The 27,280-nt window shown below is 49.0% G+C and overlaps 2 protein-coding genes across 2 annotated transcripts; both read left to right on the top strand.

Annotated features, from left to right (window-relative positions):
• Positions 1–4,336: 4,336 nt before the first annotated feature.
• LOC123127883 (50S ribosomal protein L19, chloroplastic) lies at positions 4,337–7,572 on the top strand. The gene is made up of 4 exons (XM_044547735.1): positions 4,337–4,775; positions 5,246–5,332; positions 5,414–5,544; positions 7,322–7,572. Exons 1-4 carry the CDS (start codon positions 4,434–4,436, stop codon positions 7,428–7,430), a joined length of 669 nt encoding a protein of 222 aa, XP_044403670.1. The 5' UTR covers positions 4,337–4,433; the 3' UTR covers positions 7,431–7,572.
• Positions 7,573–8,808: 1,236 nt separating this feature from the next.
• On the top strand, positions 8,809–12,262 carry LOC123127882 (vesicle-associated protein 2-1). The gene is made up of 9 exons (XM_044547734.1): positions 8,809–9,028; positions 9,135–9,200; positions 9,294–9,364; positions 9,483–9,564; positions 9,651–9,766; positions 9,883–10,020; positions 10,131–10,157; positions 10,922–10,996; positions 11,815–12,262. The coding sequence occupies exons 2-9, from the start codon at positions 9,149–9,151 to the stop codon at positions 11,950–11,952; spliced, it is 699 nt and encodes a 232-aa protein (XP_044403669.1). The 5' UTR covers positions 8,809–9,028; positions 9,135–9,148; the 3' UTR covers positions 11,953–12,262.
• The last annotated feature ends 15,018 nt before the right edge of the window (positions 12,263–27,280 follow it).

Below are 27,280 nucleotides of genomic sequence, written 5' to 3'. Positions count from 1 at the left end.
TATACGGGGAATATTTGGGTATTTGTGGAGCTAAGATTAGGGTTAGAGGTGCCACGCTAGGCCCACAAGCTCATAGGGCACGCCTGGTGAGCTTATGGCCCAACTGTGGCTCTTCTAGCCTCCTCAAAGCTTCCTGGGTGTCTTCTGGTCCAAGAAAAATCGTCAAAAAGTTTTGTTCCGTTTAATATTGATTTTCTGTAGAAGTCAAAAATAAGGAAAAAACAGCAACTGACACTGGGCACTAGGTTAATAGGTTAGTCCCAAAAATGATTTAAAATAGCATAATAATGCATATAAACATCCAAGATGTATAATATAATAGCATGGAACAATAAAAATTATAGATACATTGAAGACGTATTAGCGTCCGGGCCGGTGACGATGTCCCTGGCGGTGAGGACATGAGAGAAGACTGTTGTGTCGGTGCTGGCGGCGCGGAGGCTAGGAACGACAGCGGAGCGTGCATGGCGGCGGAGCAGCGAGACGGATGTCGCGAAGGAGGAAGAAGATAGGAGAGAGCAAATGGATCTGATATGTCAAGGAGGTGGATTTGGTGCATTTTGAGGTGGGATCTAGCTATCGGGTCCTACGTGGCACATGCGCTCGGGCGCTCCATATCCGCCCTATATTCGTACTGGATATGAGGGGTGTCGGTCAGCCTGGACGTTTAAGGCCCGTTTGAGGCGCCCATCTGGGTCGATTTTTCATGACCGGTCAATGACCGGGCCGTCCGCTTGGGCGTTTGAGGCGGGTTATCTACTGACCGTTCACAAAAAATCGATCCAGATGGGCGTCTCAAACGAGCCTCAAACGTCCGGGTGAACCGACACCCCTCGTATCCAGCCCAAATATGGGGTGAATATGAGGGCGCCTGGGCACGTCCGCCATGTTGGACCTGGCCCATTGGCCCACCCGACTCCACATATATTCCTTCCCATCCGCTCACCAGGCCAAACCCTAGTCACTTCACTCCACTCCTTCCTCCCCCCGCCACCCAAGCTCCCGTCCGGTGAGTTCCGGACTTCTTTGACATGACGGGTAGCGGATCTAAGTCCTTCACCTCCAGATCCATCGACCCCGAGGTCATCCCACACAACCCTAAGGAGGAGATGGTCGTCCAGCTTGCGCTCCATCGCTCCCTGGAGGAGGCCCGTGCAATGTAGCACTCGGACTCCTTTCGTCGGGAATCCAGTGTGTCCGCCCAAATGGAGTATGGATCTGGCGTTAGGTGTGTCGTTGCTGCCTCACCGAAGATGATGCAGTCCATATAGCGTCCGAACACGACGGTGAACGCGCAACCCCTTCATTGGAGCACCGAGGCCAGTGACGCACCATGGGCGTCGTCCGACGCAAACATGGTGCGGCGTACCCGTCGTGCGAGGCAGCGGGTGCGGGAGGCGACAGTGGCGGAGTCGCATTCTCCGGCACCCTGTATGGTGCAGAAGTCCGGGCGACCGCGTCGCGGTGGATGTCGCCGGCTCGTCCCAAGAAGGATCCATCATCGATCTGACGTCCACCGACATTGTTCGGGTTTCGGGCTCCGATGAGCAAGAGTAGGGCATGGGAGATGGCGGCGCCTTGAGTCTCGTGAGCCGACTTGTGTCCCACACCCTACTCTACCTTTGTCGGCGATCAGACCAACACTCTAGGGAACGCAGTCGGCCGCCGGACATGGGCACGGCGGAACCAGACGAGCTCCGTTTAAAGATATGTTTTATGTTGCTTGTAATAATATGGATTTGAGGTTTCTAATTTAAAATATCCAGTTGTAGAATCAAATATTTAAGACATGGTCAGTCATTATCTGCTGACGCGTATAAGCGCGTTCACGAGCGTTTAAGAGGTCGAATTTGCAAGTCCAGGTGTAGACGCTCTAACCCGCACCCGAACACAGCGGGTGGCACGGTGAGAATTGTTTTTAGGACGTGTCTACCGAGCGGCTGGGCGCTCGATAGGAATCCGTGGCGGCCTCTCCATTTTTAGTATGTTTTTGTCTTAATCAAACAAATTAGGAATTATTTTGTCCTCCTAGCCAGAAAAAGACAAAGACTACACGACATGTTTAACCAGAATTGCAAAAGCACACACACGAACATGTGTGAACGCATTTAATTCAGATTTAAATTTTTTAGAAAAGCCATAACTTTTGAACGAAAAGTCGAAATTAAGATCCGCTTTCACTGCTGAAATCCTTGCGATGTGCTCTTCGAAACTAGATCCCACATGGATATGTTTTGATAAACTTTTTTTTGTGCAATTTTGTCCCCGTTTTGTGCAACTGGCTAGTTGTTGATGTGCAACTACCTAATAGTCGATGTGCAACTTTTTCTTTATCCATGGATGTGCAGTTTTCAATGATGACACCTCACCTCAAACTACCCACTATCAAGTGAGATGTGCAACTATGTCTGCTGTCCCCAGACAACCACTTAGTAGTCGATGTGCAACTTTTCTCCTCTAGTTGGAAGTGCAATTTTTACTGTTTGCTACCTCGGCCAACTGCCAAGCAGTGGATGTGCAACTTCGAAAACTGTCCTCCCGGCCAACTACCTAACGGTTGATGTGCGTGTGTAACTTTCCTCATATCCGTGGATGTGTAGTTTTCATTGCTAGCACCCCTTTCCATCCAACCCAGCTAGTGAGATGTGCATCTTGAGGGTCTCACCTGTAAACATTAATGTGTGTGTAACTAGACTACATTACCACGCCAACTAAGTATATGTGTGTAACTAGTCCCGCCAACTAAACATCAAAGTGTGTGCAACGAGACTACATTGCAGGCCAACTAAGCATATGTGCGTGTGCAACTAGTCCCGCCAACTAAACATCAAAGTGTGTGCAACAAGACTACATTGCAGGCCAACTAAGCATATGTGTGTGTGCAACTAGTCCCGCCAACTAAACATCAAAGTGTGTGCAACAAGACTACATTGCAGGCCAACTAAGCATATGTGCGTGTGCAACTAGTCCCGCCAACTAAACATCAAAGTGTGTGCAAATAGACTACATTGCAGGCCAACTAAGCATATGTGTGTGTGCACTAGTCCTGCCAACTAAACATCAAAGTGTGTGCAACTAGGCTACATTGAAGGCCAACTAAGCATATGTGTGTGTGCACTAATCCTGCCAACTAAACATCAAAGTGTGTGCAACTAGGCTACATTGAAGGCCAACTAAGTATATGTGTGTGTGCACTAATCCTGCCAACTAAACATCAAAGTGTGTGCAATTAGACTACACTGTAGGCCAACTAAGCATATGTGTGTGTGCAAAAAGAGACCCGAGGAGGCGGTGGTGCTGCTGCTCTGGCTCCACGGCTGGGGTCTCCCCAGCGACCTACTAACCCAAGCAATCATGCAGCACATGGATATCCATTCTATCACGAGGGCTCAATCTCATTTGCAAGTAGAATGAGTCGACAAAATACGTAAGTAGAAAAAGAACACTACTAGAAATAACTAGCATCTAAAGTTCACCAGTGCCGTGTAGCCCATGTCTGAAGAAATCTAATGCTATGTGCATCCAGTCTATTATGCACAGCAGATACAGAAATACGTAGTACCCAAGTACTAGTAAGCAGGACAGCTCGGAGGATGGGGTTGACCTTAGGTGCTTGGAGTGGACGGAGTGGCTAATCTGCTTGCACTCGAACTGGCGACGCTTGCCTTCGCCTCCTCCGCCCATCGCCGATTTGGTCGCCAGAGAAAAAAAAATGGAGAAGGGAGCGGCCGGGCGGAGCAGATGCAGGGGAGCGCCGGGGACACCTCATCGTACTGGAAGAGCTGATCGAGCGCGTACTCCATCCAGAGCTGGCTTCGTCCTCGATCCAGCCTCAACAGATCGGACACGGGTGGGTACACAGGCCACCGGATTTGATATGTATGCGAGCGGCGGCGTCTGGATCCAGCTGAGTGGCGTGGGCGCCCGTTCCCAACTTGCGGCGGCCGGCGTGAGAGGGGTGGAGGCGGCGGCCGGCGGGAGAGGGGCGGAAGCGGCGGCCTGCGGGAGAGGGGCGGAGGCGGCGGCGCGACGGGATGGGGACGAAGGGTGTGGAAGAGTAGATAGCGATAAATTGCCAGCCGTTCCACGGTTGAGAGCGCCCGACCAGGTAGCACCTGGCCGACTCGTGTAGCGACTGGGGGGCGGGATCGAGCGGCCAGGAGCCAGCCGCTCGTTGTCTCTAAATAGTGCGTATGCACTTTTTAGATTTTAGGTTTTTTTTACGCCAATTGTCATCAGCTTTAGTACAATGGATGGTTCAGATCGTTTACGACCTCTGGATAGAACGTGGGCCTACATTCAGCGGCACTGCCCTTCCAACAAAAAGGATAACGTTCATCCCCCAATCCTCCCCCGCCCCCGTCCGGCACCTCTCTCGCTTCTTCCTCCGGCCCATGCGACGGCATTGACATCTTTGCCCGCCTGACCTTTCGATGGCCGCCGCCGCCACCGCCGCCGCCGCAACCGGCACACTTCTTCCCCACGCACTATTGAATCACCGCTCGCCTCCACCGCCACAGCTCCTCGCGCTTTCCTCCTCCTTCCGCCGCCTCTCCTTATCCACCTCCCATCGCCGGAACACCCATTTAGTCGCCCATGCAGACGCCGGTGCCGCAGAGCCGGAGCCCGCGACGGAGCCTGCTCCTGAGGGCGAGCCTGTCGCTGCCTCTGCTGACTCCGAGGAGGGGGAGGCGGAGGGGGCTGTCGCATTGGCGGAGGAAGAGGAGGAGCTGGCGCCGAGGCCCAAGCCGATTAAGTTCGGCGAGATCATCGGGGTAAGCATCACTTCCCCATACATTGCCTCTTCGGTTTGTAGAAATGCAAGCCGCCGGTCAAGTTAGGCTGAATTGTTGGCGGTGGAGAAATGCAGGTAACGAAACAGCATGCCATCGAGGGGTATCATTTCTTAGCTTAATATGCAAAATTGTAATCTCGATATGAATAGTTTTGAGTTGTCTGTTGAGTTGCTAGGAGCATAGTCTCTCGAGCACCATCGCATTAGGTTGTACTAACATATATTGTGAATTTAGCAACGCAAATGATAACTGTTTTTTCTTGCTGAGGTTCAGATAGGAGAAGATGTCTCTTGCTAAAATAAGTTTCATGATTGCATTAGCATGCGTGAATGGAGTCTGGTCGTTCTTTGGATTTCTGTATGCTTTTACTTGTTACATCCAAGACCATTTTGGTTTTTTGGAGCGCTTGACGTGTGATATACTATTCCCTGAATTATTTGGTACCATAGATTCTGAACAAGCAGTTCATCGAGGAGGCTGAGAAGGTGAAAGTGCTTCCGGATTTGAAGCCCGGTGACATCATCGAGCTTAGAATGGTGAGATTGTTTGCTACTCTTGAATGTGGTTTTATTTTCTTATTTGGGGGTTATTGATGTCCTAAGCAAATGTTGTTGCAGCAACGTCCCAACAAGAGGAGATTGTCTCTCTTTAAGGGTATAATCATTGCAAAGCACAAATCTGGTGTTCACACCACGATCCGCGTCAGGAGGATTATTGCCGGTGTTGGAGTTGAAATTACATTCCCCATGTAAGTTGAGTTTACTTAAATTACCGAGTTTTTCATTTAATGTGGATACCCTCCCATGTATCAAATGGTGACAGTGAGTTTGTATTGAATCTATATTGCAAAACATTTATGTGTATCTTTTGTTCCCTTCAACAAGAAATTTGGACTATGCACATGTCTTTCTACCGGCATACTAACCTTAGTTATATCAACATGTGTATATGAAACTTTTGAGTTCGTTGGCCTTCACATACTTGGTCTCAGGTACTTTAGGTTTTCTAATGTCCACCTTAAAATGGTTGAATGGCTATTTGTATCAATTTTACAATGAATTGAGCACCCAAGATACTTTTCTCACGATCTGTTTGGTCTAAGATACTAGTGCGTAGGTTAATTTGGAATTTCCCTTTGAATGTTTGAAGAGAGAAGTGCATATTACACCCCTCAACTCTAGCCCTAGTCTAATATACAACCTCCAACTCCAAAACCGTCTAATCTGCAACCTCCAACTCTTAAAACCGGCCAAAATTCAACCCTCCTCTCCCCTTGACCGGTTTTGACCGGGTCTGACCCATTGACTGATGAACAGTAAATTTGAAAAAAATGGAAAATTCAGAAAAATAAAAATAAAAAAATTGTAAATTCAAGAAATAGTTGGGAACAAAATTTTAAAAATAATTTCGACTTTTCCACCGTGCGAACAGTAATTCAAAAAAAGTTTGAACTTTTGGAACGAAAATTTTCCCTCGGTCACTGTTCATGCAGTGAAAAAATGATTTTCCTGATTTTTTTTACTTTTTTGAATACTGTTCATGCTGTTTACAGTAATTCAAAAAAAAAATCCCGGTGAATTTTGTTTCCAATTTATTACCTCCGGGTACATGTAAAAAAAACTGAATTTTTAATACTGTTCACCGGTGAAAAGTCGAATTTATTTTTTAAAAATTCTGTTCCCAATTTTTTTTTGAATACTGTTCATCCGGAGGCAAAAAATGCTTTCTAAAATTTTATTTTTCTGAATTTTCATTTTTTTCCGAACTTACTGTTCATCAATCAATGGGTCAAAACCGGTCAAGGGGAGGGGAGGGTTGAATTTTGGCCGGTTTTAAGAGTTGGAGGTTGCAGATTAGACGGTTTTGGAGTTGGGGGTTGTATATTAGACTAGGGCTAGAGTTGAGGGGTGTAATATGCACTTCTCTCATGTTTGAAAGGTGTGAAGCATTATTGCTCAAAATGCATTACTTACGTCCATACAGAAGAGGCAAATTTACGAAACCAGTTAATTGATGCAACTTGGAATTTTCTATGAAGGATTGGATAGCTATCAAGTAGGAGTTGAATTCAATTAATCGCCGATATAGTCCTTTCGTACTTAAACAGCTCATTGCGGAATTCTGTTTGGCATTGACATTGTTGCACTATCATGAATGTGAAACTTTGGATTAAGCAAGTACTTTTCCGTTACTCTTATTCTACTCACTACTCAGATGGGGTTATCCAACTTACAAATGCTCTCATTTCTGAAAATAAAATAGAAGAGTCTATTTGCAACACTTTGCATATTGCTGCTGTTGAATGTGTTTATTTGCACACATCTTCCGTAGTAACGAGAAAACAGCTGGCCCATCGTCTCATGTGTAAAAATTGAAATCATATGAGCAGTGGCCCTTTATTTGTGCTAAATATCATGTTTTGCTTTTCGTGCACCCGGAAATAGAAATGCTTGAAGACCAAACACTGTCCAGACTGGATCCCTGCAACAGAATGATACTTACTGAGCCTATACATTCCATTGCAGATACTCACCAAGGATCAAGGAGATCAAAGTAATCAGACACAAGAAGGTGAGGAGGGCAAAGTTGTACTACCTGAAGTACAAGCTTCCCCGTTTCTCAACCTTCAAGTGAGATTAGACTCGCAGCTTCTCACACTAGCATGTCGATTTCTCCTTGACAAACGAGTTTTCACAATCATGTTCAGATCTGTGCATCCACTGTAATGATCTCTGAACCTCGAGTTGCATAATCTTACATCTTTTTTCGATTGACATATATTTCGTCTTGCGGTGGAGGAGTGTACTTGTGAGTGTATAAAATTCCTACCAGCGCTCCGGTATGAATATGATGATGTTTATTGCGCCCTTTCCTTGCTCCCAGCTACCCACCAGAGTCCCAACTGTTTTTTTTTTTGAAAGGCACCAGAGTCCCAACTGTTGGTTAACAGTACGTAACGCTGCTGTTATGAAAGAAGAACAGTGGTTACGAAATAGTAGGTCTGGGCTCTTATGTACTCCTATATAATGAAGAAGGGTTGAAGTTTTCTGCAGTACCGCTGGTTGGTTTGATGGTGAGTCATGTCGTATCAATTTTCTCTCCAGCTTAGGAAACTTGCACCTAGGGGTTAGACGACATTGGGTGTCTATGTGCCCGTGGCATTGCTGCCCTGGAAACTCACATTGCTTGCTCACTCCAGAAACACAATAAAGTTTCACTCAGCTAGATATATGTATGGCATGGAGGTTTCATGCTATTGCTATGCTAGGTGTAGTTTTTATATTTATTTTTTGCTGGACCATCTATGATTTTCATACTGGAATCTGGAGGGTTGAGCCTACTTGGTAGCAGCATCCAGGACCAAGTTTTAAGTTAGGGAAAGTTTAGCTCTTAAGCTAAGGCAAAGATTAGCTCTTGTTTCATTAAAGCAAGCAATAACTGGGTCCTACGTTGCTGATTTTCTCGTGTCTTATCGCTAACGGCGAAAATGATTGAAAACCTCGTCAGCTACTACTAGCAATTTTTGTTGGGTAGGGCGCCTACCGTGAGTACAATAAGAGCAACAAATACTGCGATTATTCGTTGGGAAGAGTACCGAACGAAAGGGCAAATTATTATAATCGGACAAGAATATCCTTCCGATCCCCTTTTTGTACTTCTTAATTAGTAATGTGCAATGTAGGAGTATATAATCACTATGGCCTTTTACGTTTTCTCAGTGGGCAAAGGCAAGTGGCAACATGATCTCACTGTCTCTCTTACGCTCGAATTTTTCTGGTGATTTATTACATCAAACATGTAAGAGAAATGTACTACTACAGTATATAGATTTGCTTGAGAGAGCAAGCGATTCATCTCCAGTGCATCCGGGTAAAAGTTGCTCCCGAAACATGATAAAAAATCACATGCCAAGTGGCCTTGACAAGAGCACACGGAAAAAGTAGTAGCATAAAATCACCAACCACCAATAAAAAAATGATTAGATAAAGGAGGAGTGCTGTTCACTCGCGGGAAAAAAGGGGGGAGAGGAAAACGCAAACTGCCAGCCACGGGCCCAAGAAGTGAGTGCTGCCCCGTCAATGTCGCCGGGAGGCCAAGAAAGGCAAAGCGAACCCATTCATTTCCCTCTTTCTTCCTCCCCTCCGTCCTCCCTCCCTCCCCATTTCTCCCCCGAATCGCTGCTCGTCGTCGATTTCCGCTCCGGCCCGGCTCCTGCCTTCCTGGAGAGAAAGGTTGGGACGATCCTCCTCTGAACCAGCAGAAACCACCTCCTCCTATGTCTCTTCCAATGCAAACGATTCACGAGTGTGGTGGTTTCTTCCCCGTTTCTCGCGTCAGGTTCAGGCGCCGCAATGGTGGGAGGGGCGCTGATCTCGGTCTACCCGGACGACCTCACCTTCCTCTGTAAGTTGTTCCTGAGATTTTTCTCCGCATTCTGCGAAATAAAAAACCTCCGTGGTTTTCTCTCCGTTGGTTGAACTGAATTCTTGTGCCTAGTCGAGCTGGACAAGCCGTGCTACTGCAATCTCAAGGTGGTGAACAACAGCGAGCACCATGTCGCCTTCAAGGTTCGTGCCATTTCCATTCCACGGCGCGGGACGGACTCTGGTTTTCCGCCGTGCGTTCCGGTGAAGCTCTTGGAGAAGATCGAGGTTCAGGTTTGATCAGAATTCGTTCGTTTTTCAGGTCAAGACGACGTCTCCGAGGAAGTACTTCGTCCGGCCGAACGCCAGCGTCGTCCAGCCGTGGGATTCTTGCACGATAACAAGTAAGAATGCATACATGCATACATACTCCAGGATTCTTCATTTGGTTCTGATGTGCGCGCATCTGCCTTCTTGTTTTGGGTTATAGTTACCCTACAGTCACAGAAAGAGTACCCTCCAGATATGCAATCCAAGGATAAATTCTTGATTCAGAGCACCAGGGTGGCTGCCAGCACCGACATGGATGAAATCCCCCCTGACACTGTGAGCATAAATAAAACTCACAATCACTGGTTTCTATGATCTAGCATCGCAATGTCATCAGAATAAAATGATTGGGATTCCACCAACTATATTCCACCTTTGTATGTATTCCTCAGTTCAACAAGGAGACTGATAAGGTGATTGAGGAAATGAAGCTCAAGGTTGTCTACACATTGCCCAGTGGAAGCTCGGACGACTCTGGTGTTACATCTTCAGCAAATAGGAGCTTCAAGCAGGGCGGCGACGATCTCTCGGTGAGATTGGCTAGCTCTATCATCTACGTAGGAAACATATGTTGGATCTGCTAATAAAAATTTAGTACAAAGGCTAACTGTATTTCACATGTTTATGCTTTACCTTGCAGATGCTGAAGAATGCGAGCATTGAAGAGGTAACCCGCTCTATCCAAACAGAAATTTCGCATGTTTATTTAGAAACCTGACCAAAAAACTGCTAGCAAAGACATTTCCCCTGATGAGTTCTGAGAAAGAATTATTCTACCATTTAGACTTGACAGACTTGAAGCCTCTACCAAACTCTGTAATATTGCGCTGCGCACTTCCAAAAAATATACATTACATTCATCTTAGGATCTTTTTAATACTTTGCAGTACGTTTTTACACTGAGGTAGTTGCTGTAGTCTTGCAAATACTATCTCTCTCTTAGATTCTTAAATGCAGAAGAAAATACACGCTACCTTTTCTTATATAAAATTGTGAAAAGAGCAAATATTGGAAATAGGACAATGTTCAAGCACCATCAAATCATTGTTGAAATCGGCGTAAAGTTGATCGAGCGTGAGAAAAGGTACCTATGCTTCCAGGCCGGTGTCATAATTGAGGTAGGAAGGGATGCCCAGAAGCCCACGGGCATGTTGCCCTATGTACATAGTTAATTGTGCAATGGGACCAGAATTCGGAATTTTTTACCCACTTTTGTTCATCTGGACCAGAGTATCTTCCTTTATCCTGATTGACATATTCCAACTCAAACTTTTTTTTCCCAAAAATCATGATTCTAAAGTGTGTCCTGGATGAGATATGCTCACTGTGCAGCAATTAACTTTTATGATCAAGCTGTTACTAATAAAAAAACATATTATGCGAACCTTTTGTCCTTTTTACTCAGTAAATTGTTCCTTTCCTTTTATCCAGATCCAGACAATACAGCGTCTGAAGGACGAAAGGGATAACAATCTTCAGCAAAATCAACAAATGCAACGTGAACTGGTGCTGTACATTGACCTTTTCACACTTCATGTCGTTTCTACTCACTGTTTTAGTTCAGTTCAGCTCCTAGTTTGCTTAAGCATATTAACATTTGGATTTTGATGCTTTTGCTTGTTTCTCGTTGTTTGAATCCATAACTAAATATGTAAAAGGCAGATAATGATAAATATTATTTTATAAAAAAGTATGACCTTTGAGCAAATGCAAAAGAATATGTTGGTCCTTGATGAGTAACAAGTTTTTTGTTTTGCAATGTGTCATTAATCACATTTCATTTTTATAAATATAAAAAATTGGCTTGATTACCATTTTTCCCTTGCCATAAGTTACTTTGTGGATGTTTTAGCAGAAACAAAGTCAAAGCACTATATTATTTTGTCCTTTGTCCTACTAGATCATTTATTTATCGAGGACACAGACTAAGAGCTGGACCTTGGAAATGGGAAACCAAGTCACTATGGCGTTAGCTCAATTTTGGAGTGAAACTAGATTGCCAAAGGGTAGTGGGCCAGTTAAATCAGACTTGATACTATGGATATGCCATGGTGCCTACTGTTTCGTTCTTTTTCTGCCAGCAGTTAATATGGTCACTTTAGACGTTGATATAACAGAAAATGAACAGAAATGTGAGGTGCCACCTGCCAATCATGCTAAGTTTATTTCCATATTTTTATTACTTTTGACTCTAAAATGTAGATTGGCGGTTGATATCGAAGTACTAAACCTAGGTTAACTTCTGCATGAAATGCTGATTGCCTACATATATGTCCTCGCTTATATTGGATTTATCCCTAAATATAAAAAAATTAACATTTCAGGACATGCTGAGGAGGCGTAGAAGCCGCAAAGGCGATGCTGGTTTCTCTTTGACATTTGCTGCTTTTGCTGGGATCATAGGTCTCCTGGTTGGGCTGTTGATGAGCCTCATCTTCTCTTCCCCTCCAGCGACTACTTAGATGCCAAGATTGAAGCCTAGAGTAACAGTATTCAGCCCAGTTTCCAGATGCTTGGGGAGAAAGATTAAAAGTTATATTACTCTAGTCTCAACTATCATTCTTTGTTCTTTGCATTGTAGGTATACATGCCTTATCACAACGGGCTTGCAATGTTTAGCCCGTGTTTGCTTCGTCTTCCATTTGTATTTATATTCCTCTACTGTGTATTTTTTTCTGTATAATTAGTTTGGCATATATCAGGAAGACAAATGTATGCATTCACCTATTAGAAATGTAAAGGCTGAAAAGGAAGCATGTGTTATCTATCCTAGTGACCCTCTTTCAAAATGTAGGGCATATTTTGTTCCTAGACTTTGATCAATAGTATGTAATTTGTTTTATACAAAAATTGATAGAAACACGTGTTCAAAAACATATTTTCCATCTCATAACAATTACAGAATATAATATACAAAAATTACGGTCAAAATACAAACTTAGAAAACCAAAATATGAATATGCCACATATCTGACTTGGGGGAGTAACTTTAAGAAAACATGTTTGATAATCTAATGAACTAGCTGACGCATGGAGCATTCTTATGTTTAGAGCCTCATTTATTTAGTGGATTATAAAACATGGGAATAGGAAAAACTTAGACTTTAATATCATGAGATGGGAAACACAAAAATATGCAACTAAAGTTGTTTGATCACGCCACAAGAACAATGCACAAATTACTTTGAAGAATTAGGTGTTCTTTTTTTTTTTAAACAAGGCAAAAGACTTGCCATTTCCATTTAATAAGAAGAGGTTTCAGAACAGACATCGCCAAGCGGCGGAAAAGCAAAACAATTACTCTCGCAGTATTACATTACGCAAATGCTTAGCGCCTGCAGTGGCCCAAATCGAAACTTCATCTTTGATGCGTCACATGACAATCGCCACCGGCGCCGCTTTGCTCCTGAAGACACGAGCATTCCTTTCATTCCATATCTCCCATCCCACAAGAAGTAACAGGGAAGATAGGGCCTTCATCGGGAGTGTATTATCAGAGAGAACCGCATCCCACCAAGATTTCACCGAATCGAACAGGAGCCACGGAGCCGTGGGGATAGCAAGCCCGAGCCATGAGAAGACCGCATTCCAAATCCGAACAGAGAAACGACACTTGAAGATCAGGTGTGCTGCAGATTCTTGCACCTGACTGCAGAGTGGGCATTTGTCACAATTTGGCCATCCTCTCCTCTGAAGCCTATCAGCCGTCCAAACTCTGTTGTGGATAACGAGCCACGCGAAAAATTTGCATTTGGGGGGAGCCCACGCCTTCCAAACCGCAGCAGCCAAACTTGAGAGCGGGAGGTCATGAAACTACGCCAAATAAGCAGACTTTGCAGAGTACTGCCCATCATTAGGTGTTCACTATAGTTGTTATAGAAACATATAAATGCTTCCATGAGGTTGTACTCACTCAAAAAAATTCCTTTGAATTACATGCAAATTAGTTTATAGGAAAATAGAAAGACCTAAAAATGCATTCCTCTAATTTCCTATTAAACAAAGAGACACTTGCTTATTATTATGCTCATGACAGTATTAGTTTGCAGTCGGCTCCTCTAAATAAGGACTTGCAAAAAGGTCTCGATTGCACTTCTCGAGCAAGAGTTTGCTTTTGAGAAGATTTCTTGCCTTTTCTTCTTTCAAATTTCTATTTCTAAGTCATGTGAGAAATAATTATTTGTATATCGACCAAGTTGCACATCTTGAAACATGCATGTGTTTATTTAGGGTGATCCAAAAGATCTTGTATTAGTTTACAGATGGAGTACATAATTGTTGTCCTAGAAACAAAAAAAAGGACAACAGATAATCTTTTTTTAGAATCATTGAAAACCTTTTTAAATATGAATCCAATAATATAAGATTTTTGACACGCAATTTATATTTTGTTTGTCAAATTTATAATCAAAATTTAGTATATACTACAAGATACAAAGGGACAAATAAACCCAAGCGGAGATGGTATGCTCCACGTAATAGCATTTTTTTTAGTCCATGCTACACGTATAGCAGCCCGCAATCTCTAGCAGTAGGCTTGCAGCCCATGGCGCATGCCCCGGGGCGAACGAACGATACCCAGGGAAGCCCATAGGCCCCGTGAGGCACCCCAGTAGAAACGGCCTTTTTCTCAAAAAAGAAGAGAGAAAGAGCAGAAACGGCCTTCTCTTCTAAAAAAAGAAAAACAGAGACGGCCTAAACGGCCTCTTCGCGGGGACGGCACCTCAACAAAAAAAAAAAAGCAAACCACTTTCACCGTGCGTCCTGCCACCGCCGCTGCCCGCGTTCCAGTGCTCTACCGCCACGCCAGGCACGGCAAATTAGGCGGGCTCTGTTTCCACGCGTGCATGTGTCCGTCGCTAACGGGCCTCGTCGTCTCATCGTCGGGACAGTTCCTAGTGGGATCGCTTGAATGCGTGCCTTCAGACCCGTACAGCACCGGAGCTCGCGGCATGATCCCCAGGGCGCGGGAGGAGCAGAGCTCGCCGATCCCGAACCTCCATCGGAGACCCCCGTCTCGGTGCGCCGTATCCAGCGCGCGCGCCATGCCGCCGTCTCCAGGACGAAAGCGAACGTGCCGATACCATGTCCACGCACCGCCGCATTACTCTGTGCCTGCGACGATCGCGATGCGCTATCCGTGCGACCATGCCTTTGTTTAATGTGCTCGTCACGCGCGCCGCACGCACCGGTCACCGGTGTGTCGGCCGGTGGCATGGAAAGGCATCCCCCATGTCTTGGATGTTGAGTAACGAGATTGTATAGGAAACATAGGTTAGACTAGAAAATATTCTGGCTTGCCTTGTACTCCAAGTAGATCATTATACTCCTATATATATGTCCACGAGGCTCAAGCAATACAACAACTATTCCACCAATCCCTCACTCCTTTCTAACATGGTATCTATCGCAAGTCGATCCTAAACCCTAGCCGCCGCCGCTTCCGCACTTGCGCGCCGCCCCTGGGGCGGTCGGCCTCCATGACCGCCGCCGGGGCTGCGCCGCCCGTACCTAGGGTTCGTCCGCCGGTCGTGTTGACCGGCTGCCCTAGAGAGTCTTTTTCTCGATCCTTTGATCCGGATTTTCTCTCTCGCCGGTCGCTTTGATCGGCGTCTACTTTTTGGTTTTCCGGTCTTTGTGATCCGGTTTGCGTCGCCCACCGCCGCCGTCGACCCCGTGCGCCTCTACTCCGACTTCGGCATCGATTACACCGGCGTCTTCACCGACCTGGCGGCCTCACGCGTCGTCCACGCGTCTACCCGCCGGTCGCTCCGACCCGGCGGCCTCGCATCATGCGGCGGCTATTCACCGCCGCCGTTCGCGCGACGGCCCGCCCGTCGATCTACGCCGGCCGTCACCGCCTGCTCCGACCGGGACTCCTGCATCACCCCGACCCGGCGGCCTCGCGCCATGCGGCGGCCAATCATAGCCGCCCTGCCGCCCGCCGCCGCCGGCTTCATCTCGGACTCCGGCGCCACCACGCCTTCACCGAGCGGGGTCCCCGACCTCGCACGCGATCGGCTTGATCACCCGCTCGCCGCCGCTATCAGCCTCATCTACGCCGCGCGACCGACCTGGCCCGTCGGTTACGCGCGCCTTCGCAGGTCCCGTGAAGATCGTCTCCGAGTTCAGCGCGCCCCTCCGTCGATCGAGCAACGGGCTGCCGCTGCGTCGCCCCGTCGGGCCGCAGCGCCGCCGCCCCGTGGTTCTCCTCCCGGCTGCACCGACCCGCGTCACCGTTGCGTCGCCCCTTCAGGCCGTAGTGCCGCGGCCCGCGGTCTACCGCCGCCCCGAGGTCGTCCACTCCAGGCCGTCCCCGTGGCTGCACCGACCCTCGCGCCGCCGCTGCGTCGCCCCGTCGGGCCGTAGCGAGCGTGGCACGCGGTCCACGCCGCCGTCTCGAGGCCGTCCACGCGGTTGCACCACCCCGCGCTCCGCCGCTGTGCCGCCCCTTCGGGCTATAGCACCGCGGCCCGCGGTCCCTGCGACCGTCCCGAGGTCTTCCGTCGTCACCCCGACCTGCCCGCCGCCGCCGCGTCGCCCCTTCGGGCCGTAGCGCCGCGGCCCGCGGTCCACCGCCGTCACCGCGCGTCGACCTCCCGTGGTATGCGCCGCGCCGTCTCCCTTGGCGCGGGAACGCCACCGTCCACGCCGGTCTTCGTCATGCTGTCAGGGTTCTTCGCCTACGTCGAGCACCGCCGCCGCACTCCTAACCTAGCCGCCGCCGCCGCCTTCAGGCCGTCGCTGCCGCTCTTCTTTGGCCGCCGCCGCCGCTACCTTTGTAGCCGCCGCCGCCGCCCGTCCACCCCTTCGTCTTCGTCCAGCACCAGTTCGTCGCCAGCGTCGCCGTCATCTACCCCGACCGCTTCATCTACTCCGACAACCGCAGGCGACATTGGCCCCGCGCCGATTGGCGCCGCAACCGTCGTCGAGTCCTTCTCTGCTGGCCTCTCCGACTTCTCCGACATGGTGTACAGCTCGTGCAGGTCCCTCGTCTACGCATGCCCGGTGCTGGCAACACCGCCGCGTGCCTTCGTCCACGACGTGTCCCCGGGCCTGGCAAGCCTGGCGCGGCGCTTCGTCAACTTCGTCTTCGTCCGTCTACGCATGCCCGGTACTGGCAACACCGGTGCGTGCCTTCGTCCACGATGTGTCCCCGGGCTTGGCACACCCGCCGCGATGCGTCGTCAACACCATCTACTTCCTGGCGCACCACTACTTCGACACCACTGCGCCCATGCTAACTCGGCGCCCCCTTGCGCCCGCGGCTCCACGGTGACTTCCTCGACACCGGCTACCCCGACTCGACATCGACCACGGCATTCTTCGCACGGCTACCTCGACCACGGCTCCATCACCCACGCTCTCGGCTACATCGACAAACGGCACAAAGGGCTACCGCCTGCTTGAGCAACCTCGTTGGTTTCCACTCCAGCCACAACTCCGCGATGCATCGACCGTTACGACTGTGGGGGGTGTCCGTCGGCTTGCCTTCGGATTCTTCTCCAGTCTCACCGTCTGCATCGCTACCGTTGTGACTGCGGGGGATGTTGAGTAACGTGATTGTATAGGAAATATAGGTTAGACTAGGAAATATTCTGGCTTGCCTTGTACTTCAAATAGATCATTGTACTCCTATATATATACCCACGAGGCTTAAGCAATACAACAACTATTCCACCAATCCCTCCCTCCCTTCTAACATTGGAGAGCGGAGATCGGTCTGCCTGCACGGCAGCGATCGATCGCACCGAGGCATCCGCCGCATGCATGTGCGTCGCCGTGTTCCCATGCTCCGGATGACTCGGCGCCAAGCTACTGTATTATCTAGGTCGACTTATCACCATCCGCAGTTAATTAATTAAGTGTGCGCTGCTGAGAATCTGTGGGGGGAACGCACGCACGCTTTGCAGTACAGTCCGAGTAAGTACACTCTCGAGATCCAGGTGGTCAACATCAATGGCCCAAAGTCTGCACTGCACACATCAACGTTCAACAATGCCCATGTTCAGCACTGTTGCTCTTGTCGACGGTTTGCCTCCTAGCAGTTGGGTGTTCCTGCTGCCACTTCCTCTCTGTAACTTGCACTGCTACTGAATGATGTGCTTTCTGGGATGTAGTACTCCTAACATGACTTTCAGGTAATTCCGAGATCTAGCCACGAGCTAGTAAATGGCAATTATTCTGGAAATACGAATAGGTATGGGGTCAGCCGACTGATTGTTTTCCCAGTCGATTTGTTTGAGCCGTTCGATGCAAAACACACGGCCGAATGGCCTTCTTCTACATAATAACCAGCCCAAATATGAAGCCAATATGCCGCGGTCCGGGCGCGCCCGCCACATGGGCTTGGCCCAGTCTGGCCTATGCCTGCCCACAAATATCCCAGTCCGAAAAACCCTAGACCGTAGTCAATTCAAACTCCACCTCACTTCACTTTCCGCCCACTCCACTTCCGATCCCCTCTAAACCCATCCAATGGTCGGCGACCGAAGCAGCATCACCTTCGGTGGGGACTCCGGCTCAGACGACGATTGGCCTAGCCTGCTGCGCGCAGCGGAGCCCATCAATGTGGAGGAGGTCGCCCTCCGCATCGCATTGAGGCATTCGATCATCGACCAAGACGGATCCGGCAGCGGCTGATCCACTTCGTCAGCGCCCGGCACTTGTCGACGCAGCGTCGACGACGTCGCCAGCCTTTTCCGCCTGGCGCGCAACTCTAACCACTCAGCTCCGCTTCTCCAGGTACGCCGCCCACCACCACCACCCTCTGCTCCGAAGGTGGTGCCCGGCCATCGCTGGGTCCTCATGCCCGCGCCGAGGCCGACGCGCACTCGGAGGCACGAGCAGCCCAGCGCTAGCGGCAGCGGGCGAGGGAGAGGGCAGCGGCGTTCGAGTCGATGTCCGCGCGCCGTCCGCGGGCGAGCATGTCGGTCCATTCTAAGGTAGCGCTCCTCGCGTGTGTCCTCCGCCACTCTCTCACGACGGCGGAGCTGGATGCGCAGCGCCTCCGCCGTGAGAATGCGAAGGCGCTCGAGTCTCCATCGAGTTATCGGAGTGCGAGACAACAAAGGAGGTGGCGGCGAAGGCGAAGGCGACCCGCAATCTCTGTTGGAAAAGGCAGTGCCTAGGAGGCGCTTAGGCACGCCTAGGCGCTAGGCAGTGGCCAAACGCCTCGCCTAGGGCATAAATGGAGGTCTAGGCAGGGCAAGCAAGGAATTATCTACCCAAGTAAGAAATCATGCCACATACCGCACTAATATGCAAAACGGGTTATATTCCAATGGCAGTAGATGGTAATCAACCTATTTATATGCCCTAAACTAATATCAACACCCATATAATAATCACAAAGACACTACGAATAAAAATTATATTACCGCCTAGGCCACGCCTAGGGCGCTTAGGCACTAGGCGAAGGCCAACCCCCTCACTTACGCCTACCGCTTTTTCCAACCTTGCCCGCAATGCGAAGGAGCAGAACCGCCTGCTCCGCAGGTTGTCGGGCATGAGGTGCAGCTCTGACTCGGATCTGACAGACGGCTCCACCTCCAGCTCCGACTACGATGTGCCTCCGCACGTCGACGACCGGAAGGGGAAGGGGACGGCGAGGAAATGGTGATTTCCTCCGCCCTTCCTTGTTCTCTTTATATTTTATCTAGGTTTCATAAGTAGTTTGTAGTATGGATTTGCACTGTCCGCCATTGAACTCCGATGAATTATGTTCCTTTTGTCCAGCTATCCGATAAACTACCGCTTTGATCATGTGTTTTGCATAGCGTTGCATAAATTGCATGGTTTTGAGATTTTGGATATGAGGGACGCGAGTGGGAAAGTATCTAGTGCTCCCAGGTTTAGGGTGCTCCCGGTGCTCCAAATGTCCGAAAAACATTTTTAGAATGTTCAAAAAATTCTGAAAAAAATGTAGCACATCGACGGAACATCAATGTCTCTTGTCACAAAATTTCAAATCAAAATTCGAAACATTTCTTGAGATACAAAAATGACAATTTTTTGTACATAACATAAGTTGGGCTTTAGTTTTGACCCATTATCACATTGATGTCAAATTTGTCATTTTTGTATCTCGAGCAATGTTTTGAATTTTGATTTGAAATTTTATGACAAGAGACATCGATGTTCCGTCGATGTGCTGCATTTTTTTCAGAATTTTTTGAACATTTTAAAAAATGGATTTCGCATCGGAGCACCGGGAGCACCCTAGGCCTGGGAGCATTAGATACTTTCCCGGACGCGAGTGTGGAAGACAAAATAAAAGACGTGCCCGAACAATGCCCGCAGAAGCGCTCGGACGCGTCCGCGGACGCTTGAGAGGTCGGATTTCCCCATCACGGCTGTAGATGCTCTAAGTACGGGGAAGAGTAGAATATATCAGTGTTGCTAAATCTTAGTTAATTGAGACTTAGTTATATCTCAATCGACACTATATTCGTGAGATGTTACAACGAGATTTATGCCCTTTTGTTTTTTAGATTTTTTACTTTATATATTACGTCACTTGACTGAGACTTGATCTAGTCACACTCAAAATATATAGGAAACAAACACATAGAGATCTGACCGGTTTGTAGAGGAAATCCTAAATGGTCGTTCATTTCGGATTCATTGGGACATACTCGCTCCAGTCTTCTCAGTTTCAAAGGTATTTTTTATATTGGAGTTTCTTAATTCATTTTTCAAATGGATCTTTAGAGCATCTACAGTCAGGGTCTCAAACCCGCCTTATACATCCGAGCTTGCCGCCCGGTCACTATCCTATCACGTTTTATTGACCTAGATGTCCCTCTCAAATGGTCCTCAAACTTTCAGCCTGATCGGCACTCCTCATATCCAACCCAAATATGAAGCGGATATGGGGTGCCCGGGCACGTCCAGACACTCCCGTCATGTCGGACCCGGCCCACGCTGGCTCATCTGACATCACATAACTTTCTCCCCATCCGCTCGCGGGACCAAACCCTAGCTACTTCACTCCCCTCCCCTTCACTCCCCACCCACCCAAACTCGTCTCCGGCTCCTTCCGGCTGTCTCCGGCATGGCGGGCAGCGAATTCGAGTCCTTCACCTCTAGATCCGTCGACCCCGAGCTCATCACACGCGGCCCCGAGGAGAAGATGGTTGTCCGGCTTGAGCTCCGCCGCGCCTGAGAGGAGGCCCGTGCACGGCTACGCTCAGACTCCATCCGCCGGGAATCCATCGTATTCGCCCAAATGGTGCATGGATCCAGCGCTAGGCCAGCCGTAACTGCCTCGCCGGAGGCCGTGCGGTCCGTCTGGCGTCCGAACGCGCAACCCATCCGTTGGCGCGTCGAGCATCGGGACACACCATGGGCCTCGTCGGGCGAGGCCATGGCACGGCGTGCCTGTCGTGCAAGGCACTGGGCGAGGGAGGTGGCGGCAACCCTCGCGGCGGTGGACGTCGACGAGACGGAGTCGCATTCTCCGACGTCTCGTATGGCGCATCAGTCCAGGCGCCGCAAACCGCATCGTAGTGGAAGTCGGTGGCTCGTCCCCAAATGGATCCGTCATCGATCTGACGCCCACAGGCACCCAATGAATTCCGGGCTCCGACGAGGAAGAGTAGGGCATGGGAGATTGCGGCCGCCTTGAGTCCCGTGAGCCGGCTCGTGTCACATACCCTAGTACTCTATCTTGCGGGCGACCAACCAACACTCTGAGGAGAGCAGCCAGTCGTCGGACATGGCCACAGCAACCAGACAAGCTCTGCTTGAAGATCGCTACGTTGCATGTAATAATATGGATTTGAGATTTCTAATTTGAGGTATTCGGATGTGAAATGCATTTTTTGAGATGTGACCGGTCACTGTCCATGCCCGTACATGTCCGCGGACGTTTGAAGGATCGGAGTTGTCAAGTCCAGCTTAGACGCTCTTAGAAGATGAATCCTGGCTGAAAAGAAAGGGGATGCGATCCGATCGATTGCCTTCAATAGACGGACTTGCTGCTAATTTATAAGTACAATAGATACCTTTAGTTCATTAACTAGGTGTTAAGTATAAGTATGAAGCTTGAGCATGCATGGGAGGAAGCCTGTCATTTCAAAAAAGTATTCAGTGGTGGCTTTACAACCTTAAACCATGATTACACAGACAGGAGAGTGGGTGGCGTACTTCATGAAAAGAAGCGCCACGAAAAGATGAGCTTGCTAGAAGTCATCCTCATAATGTTTCTCTAATATTTATTCTTTTCGAGTAAAAGTCCTCCTACTTAATCCTCAAATGATGGCCTCGCCTGATCTAATCATTTCAGTTCACTCTTTTGACGTGATGATCTTTTCACCAGCTAATCCGATATAGGATCAGTAAGCACCGTCACCTAATTAAATACTCGAAGAAACGTCGTGCCTACAACTTCGTATGCCTGCCACTGCCAGTTACCTATGCCGATCATTTTATAAGTCCCAGCATAATACAGTGACATTTCCTCTCTGTTTTCATGGACAAGAACACTTTGCCTAGCTATCAACTCCCTTTTTTCTCCCGACAGACGATCTCATTGAGCTGTTGGCAGAGCAAGTAAAATCACGCTTTGTGTATTCAGAAAAAAGAAACGCAGATTTCATCGACACTTTCGTTGTCATCACACAAGCGCCACAGTTCCGTGGATTCCAGTATTCCCTTCCAAGCACAAAATTCCATTCTGGAACTACACCCATCGTCGGCCCCCCCTGCTTACGTGCCGCAACCATCCACCCATCCATCGACGCGACCGATGCACCGGAAGGCCGGGCCGCACATCCCATCCCATCCCCCACGTTCGAGCGGATACAACGTACGCACGCACGCGAGCGCGCAGCGCACGTACACGTCCCGCGCCAGCACCGCCCCGACAGGTTGGTTGCCTGCCGGCGGAGCCAGTGGCCGTCGCCGTCGCCCCGGGCTCGGCAGCGCGCGTCGCGACGCCAGCGGTCTCCCTAGCCCCCCGCCCGGCCGTGATCGGTCGTTCTCCCTCGGCGGCCACGGGGAGCGGGCGCAGGGCGAGCCCAGCGAAGCGAGGCCGTGCGAGTCGTCCGCGTCGTCTGTGCGCCCCACGCGTCCGCCCGTCCGGCCGGCGCGCGCGTGCCCACCGCCACCGGCTGGGGTGGGGTGGCGTGGCGCCGGCCTAACAGCGGAGCGGGACGTCTCACCGTCGCACATGCGTGCCGCTGCCGTCCCGAGGAGAGGAGCTGCCATTATAGCACGGCGTTGCGGCTGATCACAGCCAGTATCTTTCCAGCCTGGGTAACCAGCTACTACTAGCAGATTTCGTCGACGTCCTTTTTGTTCGTGCCGTAAAACCAATGGGCCGAGTACTCCAGGGGCGATTCGCTCGTGCCGCGCCCGCACGCGTTGTCTCCGCACGGCGCTCGCTCGTAGGCGTATACGGCAAGCGCTGCTCATATTTCCGTCTGTCTTCGGCAAGATCTAGGCAATTACTTTGTCAGCTGCGGACTGGCGGTGAAATATTTGGTTGCGCTAGCTGTTCTAATTGACAGCCACTGCTACTGCTATGTTATACAGCACATCTTCTGAGCAGAGGCGACATCAAGGGAACACGTAGCGGGGATGAAAGGTGTCATTTTTTATAGTAGGAGATGAAAGGTGTCGCTGAATTTATTTATTATTTGGGGACGAAAGTAGCAGGCAGGGGAGCATCACGCATGATTAGCCTGGCCGATTCCATGCCTTTTGAAGAGGAGCAGATGGGATTAGGTCAGTGGACAGCAACGCACAGCATATGATGCGCGCTCGTTTGTTCGGTGCAGATCCACTGCTCCAATATTGAATTTGAAGTCATCCGTCATCAAACCAAACTGCTGTCTGGAAGTCTGATGCAATGGTGATGGGGCTGACTCCGCCAAAGAAATGCACACGCATGAAAATCAAGAAATAACAACTCGAGTCGTGCAGCTTTTCTGGAAGTTCCTTGGGTGGTTGAAGCAGACCACCTATACCTACAGGGTGCTGATTACATAAATAAATATCTGTACTAGTAAAAATCATTTTTTATGATGCCGTACATATCTGGATAGAATAACACAAAATATCAAAATTAAACCAGAACCATTTTATACGTCATAGTTTTGCAAATAGAGGATCAGGAAAAACATATGATTTGTATGTCAAGTTGAAGAGGTAGGTTTAGGGTTTTGCGTGGGTGACTAATATCCAGCCTCACGTCTCAATATATACATGATCAAAATACAATTACATACATATACAAATATGTGTACATGTACAATATGCTAGACCCTATTTTACATGCCCCTTAATCTGAACTACATACAAAATTCAGATTGGTTTTAAAGCGGTTTAGCATCTGTCAAGTAGCGGGTTTAGTAAATACATCCGCTAGCTGATCATCAGTTGAGATGAACCTGACTTCCAGTTTACCAACAGCTACTCGTTCTCTCACAAAATGGAAATCAATCTCAATGTATTTGGTCCGAACATGAAACACTGGATTCGCCGTCAGGTAAGTTGCCCCTAAGTTATCACACCATAATATGGGTGTGCGCTGCCGTGTGACTCCAAGTTCTGTGAGAACTGTGTCTATCCAAATGGCTTCGGCTGCGCCATTGGCTAATGCCTTATACTCTGCCTCGGTGCTAGACCTCGAGACTATAGGCTGCTTCTTGGAACTCCAAGATATAAGATTGGGTCCAACAAATACAGCAAAGCCACCAGTGGAACGCCTGTCATCAACACAACCTGCCCAGTCTGCATCGGTGAATATACTGACTCCAGTAAATCTGGACTTACGAATCCATAATCCCGTGTCTAGCGTACCTTTGACATACCTCAGAATACGCTTAACTGCTTCCCAATGAACCTCCGTAGGCTGAGACAGGAACTAGCACACTTTGTTCACGGCAAAGGAGATGTCTGGACGAGTGAGTGTCAGATACTGAAGTGCTCCAACTACACTGCGATACCTAAAAGAATCATCGGTACTCAGCAATGCACCACTATGATGCGAGAGGCTCTCGGATGTGGCAGGAGGAGTGGAAGTGGACTTGCAGTTCTCCATATTGACGCGATGAAGGAGATCAAGTGCATACTTCTTCCGCGTCAATGTCATGCCCATGAATGAAAGGACGCTTCCAGTCCAAGAAAGTACTCCAGTCGGCCCAAGTCTTTGATGGGAAAACTCGTAGACAAGGACTGCACAAGGCGATCCACCACAGTAGGTGTAGAACCAGCAATCACAATATCATCAACATACACTAGCATGTATATCTGGATAGCACCATGTGAAAAGATAAACAAGGACCCATCTGCCTTGGAGGGAACAAAACCAAGCTGTGAGAGACGCTGACACAGCCAAGCATACCAGGCACGCGGTGACTGTTTGAACCCGTAGATAGACCTCTGGAGTTTGCAGACATGTGAGGGATAACGAGCATCCTCAAAACCAGGGGGGCTGCTGCATGTAGACATCTTCAGCCAAAAAATCATGGAGAAAAGCATTACTCACATCAATCTGTCGAAGACTCCACCCGCGAGAGACAGCAAGAGAGAGGACCAGACGAACCGTGGCAGGCTTCACCACGGGGCTGAAAGTATCTCCATAGTCGGTCCCTTGTTGTTGAGTAAAACCACGAGCAACAAGGCAAGCTTTGTGCTTGTCAACAGAACCATTCGGTCGATGCTTGGTCTTAAAGATCCACTTGCAGCCGACAACATTAACACCAGGAGGCCGAGGCACCAACACCCATGTGTGCGTATGACAAAGGGCAGCAAATTCCTCAGACATGGCGGCCCGCCAAGCCAGTTCACCAAGAGCATCACGATGAGAAGTGGGTGCGGCGAAGAATGCACGCAGACGAGTGTCGTACCGCACCGTGCCATCCGTGTATGTCTTGCGCTTACGCGTATGATCGCGGTGACGGGTGACCATAATGTGCCCGGGAGTGGCATCATTGGTAGATGGTGGCGGCGAGGACGGAGACCTGACCAGTGGCGTCGCGGCTGAACGATCTTCAGTAGTAGGCGACACGGGCCAGGGAGACGCGTCGGGCTGGGCCGGACCAGGCGACGACGGAGAGCCAGGCAGAGACAGCAACCCAGGGGACGCAGCTGGCGACCCGACGATGACGGGCGAGGCGGGCCGGGCCGACCCAGGCGAGGCGGGAAATGCAGCGGGCAACTCAATCGGGCCCGCGATGGCGCTGAGGGTCGAGGCAGACTGGGCCGCGGACACGCCAGCGGGCGATGCCGACGAGGCTGCTTGGGGAGGCGTGGCATGCACGTCGATCATGCCGGCGGATGCAGGTACTGCGACGGGTTCCTGGGAAGAAATTAGAGTAGTATCTGCAGAAAACAAGTCAGGTGACAAATATGACATGTCGTATTTCCGCACATGGACATCCGAAACCGGTTCATTAGATGGAAAAGTGAGGGCATGCTCAATAGAAGCAATGTCAACCGAGACACCTGGGCTAGAGTAAGGTAAAACTGACTCGTCGAAAACAACATCACGAGAGATATATATCCTACTCGAGGTGCGATCAAGACACTTATAGCCCTTATGCAGAGGGCTATAGCCAAGGAAAACACACATCTTGGAACGAAACTCCAGCTTGTGAGCATTATACTTGCGGAGATTAGGCCAGCAAGCACACCCAAAAATCCTAAGAGAAGAATAATTGGGCTGAACATGAAACAGGCGGAACAGGGGTGTGTCCTTGTTGAGAACCGGAGTGGGCATACAGTTGATGAGATAGCATGCCGTAAGAAAGGCCTCATCCCAAAACCAGAGTGGGAGAGACGAATGCACCAGTAAGGCGAGGCCGGTCTCGACCAAATGACGGTGTTTGCGCTCGGAAATACCGTTCTGCTGAGATGTATGTGGACATGACACACGATGGGAGATGCCGTGCGTTGAAAATAGCGATGGAGCTTGTGGTATTCACCACCCCAGTCGGACTGAACGATCTTGATTTTGCAATCCAAAAAGCATTCGACATGAGCCTGAAAGTTATAGAAGACTTGCTCAACATCAGACTTATATTTAAGCAAATAAATCCAAGTGAAGAGCGTGTAGTCATCAACAAAGCTAACATAATACTTGTACCCCCCGAAGACGCAATAGCGGGACCCAAACATCTGAATGAATCAATTCAAGAGGTATAGTAGTGACATGATAAGACGTAGAATACGGTAGTTGATGACTCTTAGCACGCTGACATGCATCACGCACTAATAGTGAAGTATTTGATGTAAAACGTTAAAGGTCATGGCTCCGAACAATGAAGGTGACCACATTATTGGTAGGGTGACCAAGACGTTGATGCCATTGCAAAGATGAAACTGGGACACTGGATGAAGCATGGCGAGATGACGAGGACGATGCACGAGCAAAGGGAATCAGATAGACCCCTCCCCGCACTACTAGGAAAACGGCTATAGATGAAATGGACACTAATGGCGCAATGGCGCACCACATACATGTACGCCATTAGTAATATATTACTAATGGCGCACCAGGTGTGCGGTGCCCCATTAGAAGTTTTGAAAAAAAAACAAAATTTGTTACTAATGGCGCACCACACCCACGGTGCGCCATTAGAAGTTTTGAAAAAAAAGTAAAAAAATAATAAAAAAATTTGTTAGTAATGACGCACCAGTGGACAGTGCGCCATTACTAGTTTAACTAGTAATGGCGCACTGTCCACTGGTGCGCCATTACTAAGTTTTTTTAAAAAAAATTCAAAAAAAAATTCATTTTTTTTTGCAAAACTGGTAATGGCGCACCGTGGTGTGGTGCGC

Source organism: Triticum aestivum, chromosome 6A (genome assembly GCF_018294505.1).
Source record: "Triticum aestivum cultivar Chinese Spring chromosome 6A, IWGSC CS RefSeq v2.1, whole genome shotgun sequence".
Lineage (NCBI taxonomy): Eukaryota > Viridiplantae > Streptophyta > Magnoliopsida > Poales > Poaceae > Triticum > Triticum aestivum.
This window is presented reverse-complemented; position numbering and strand designations above follow the sequence as displayed.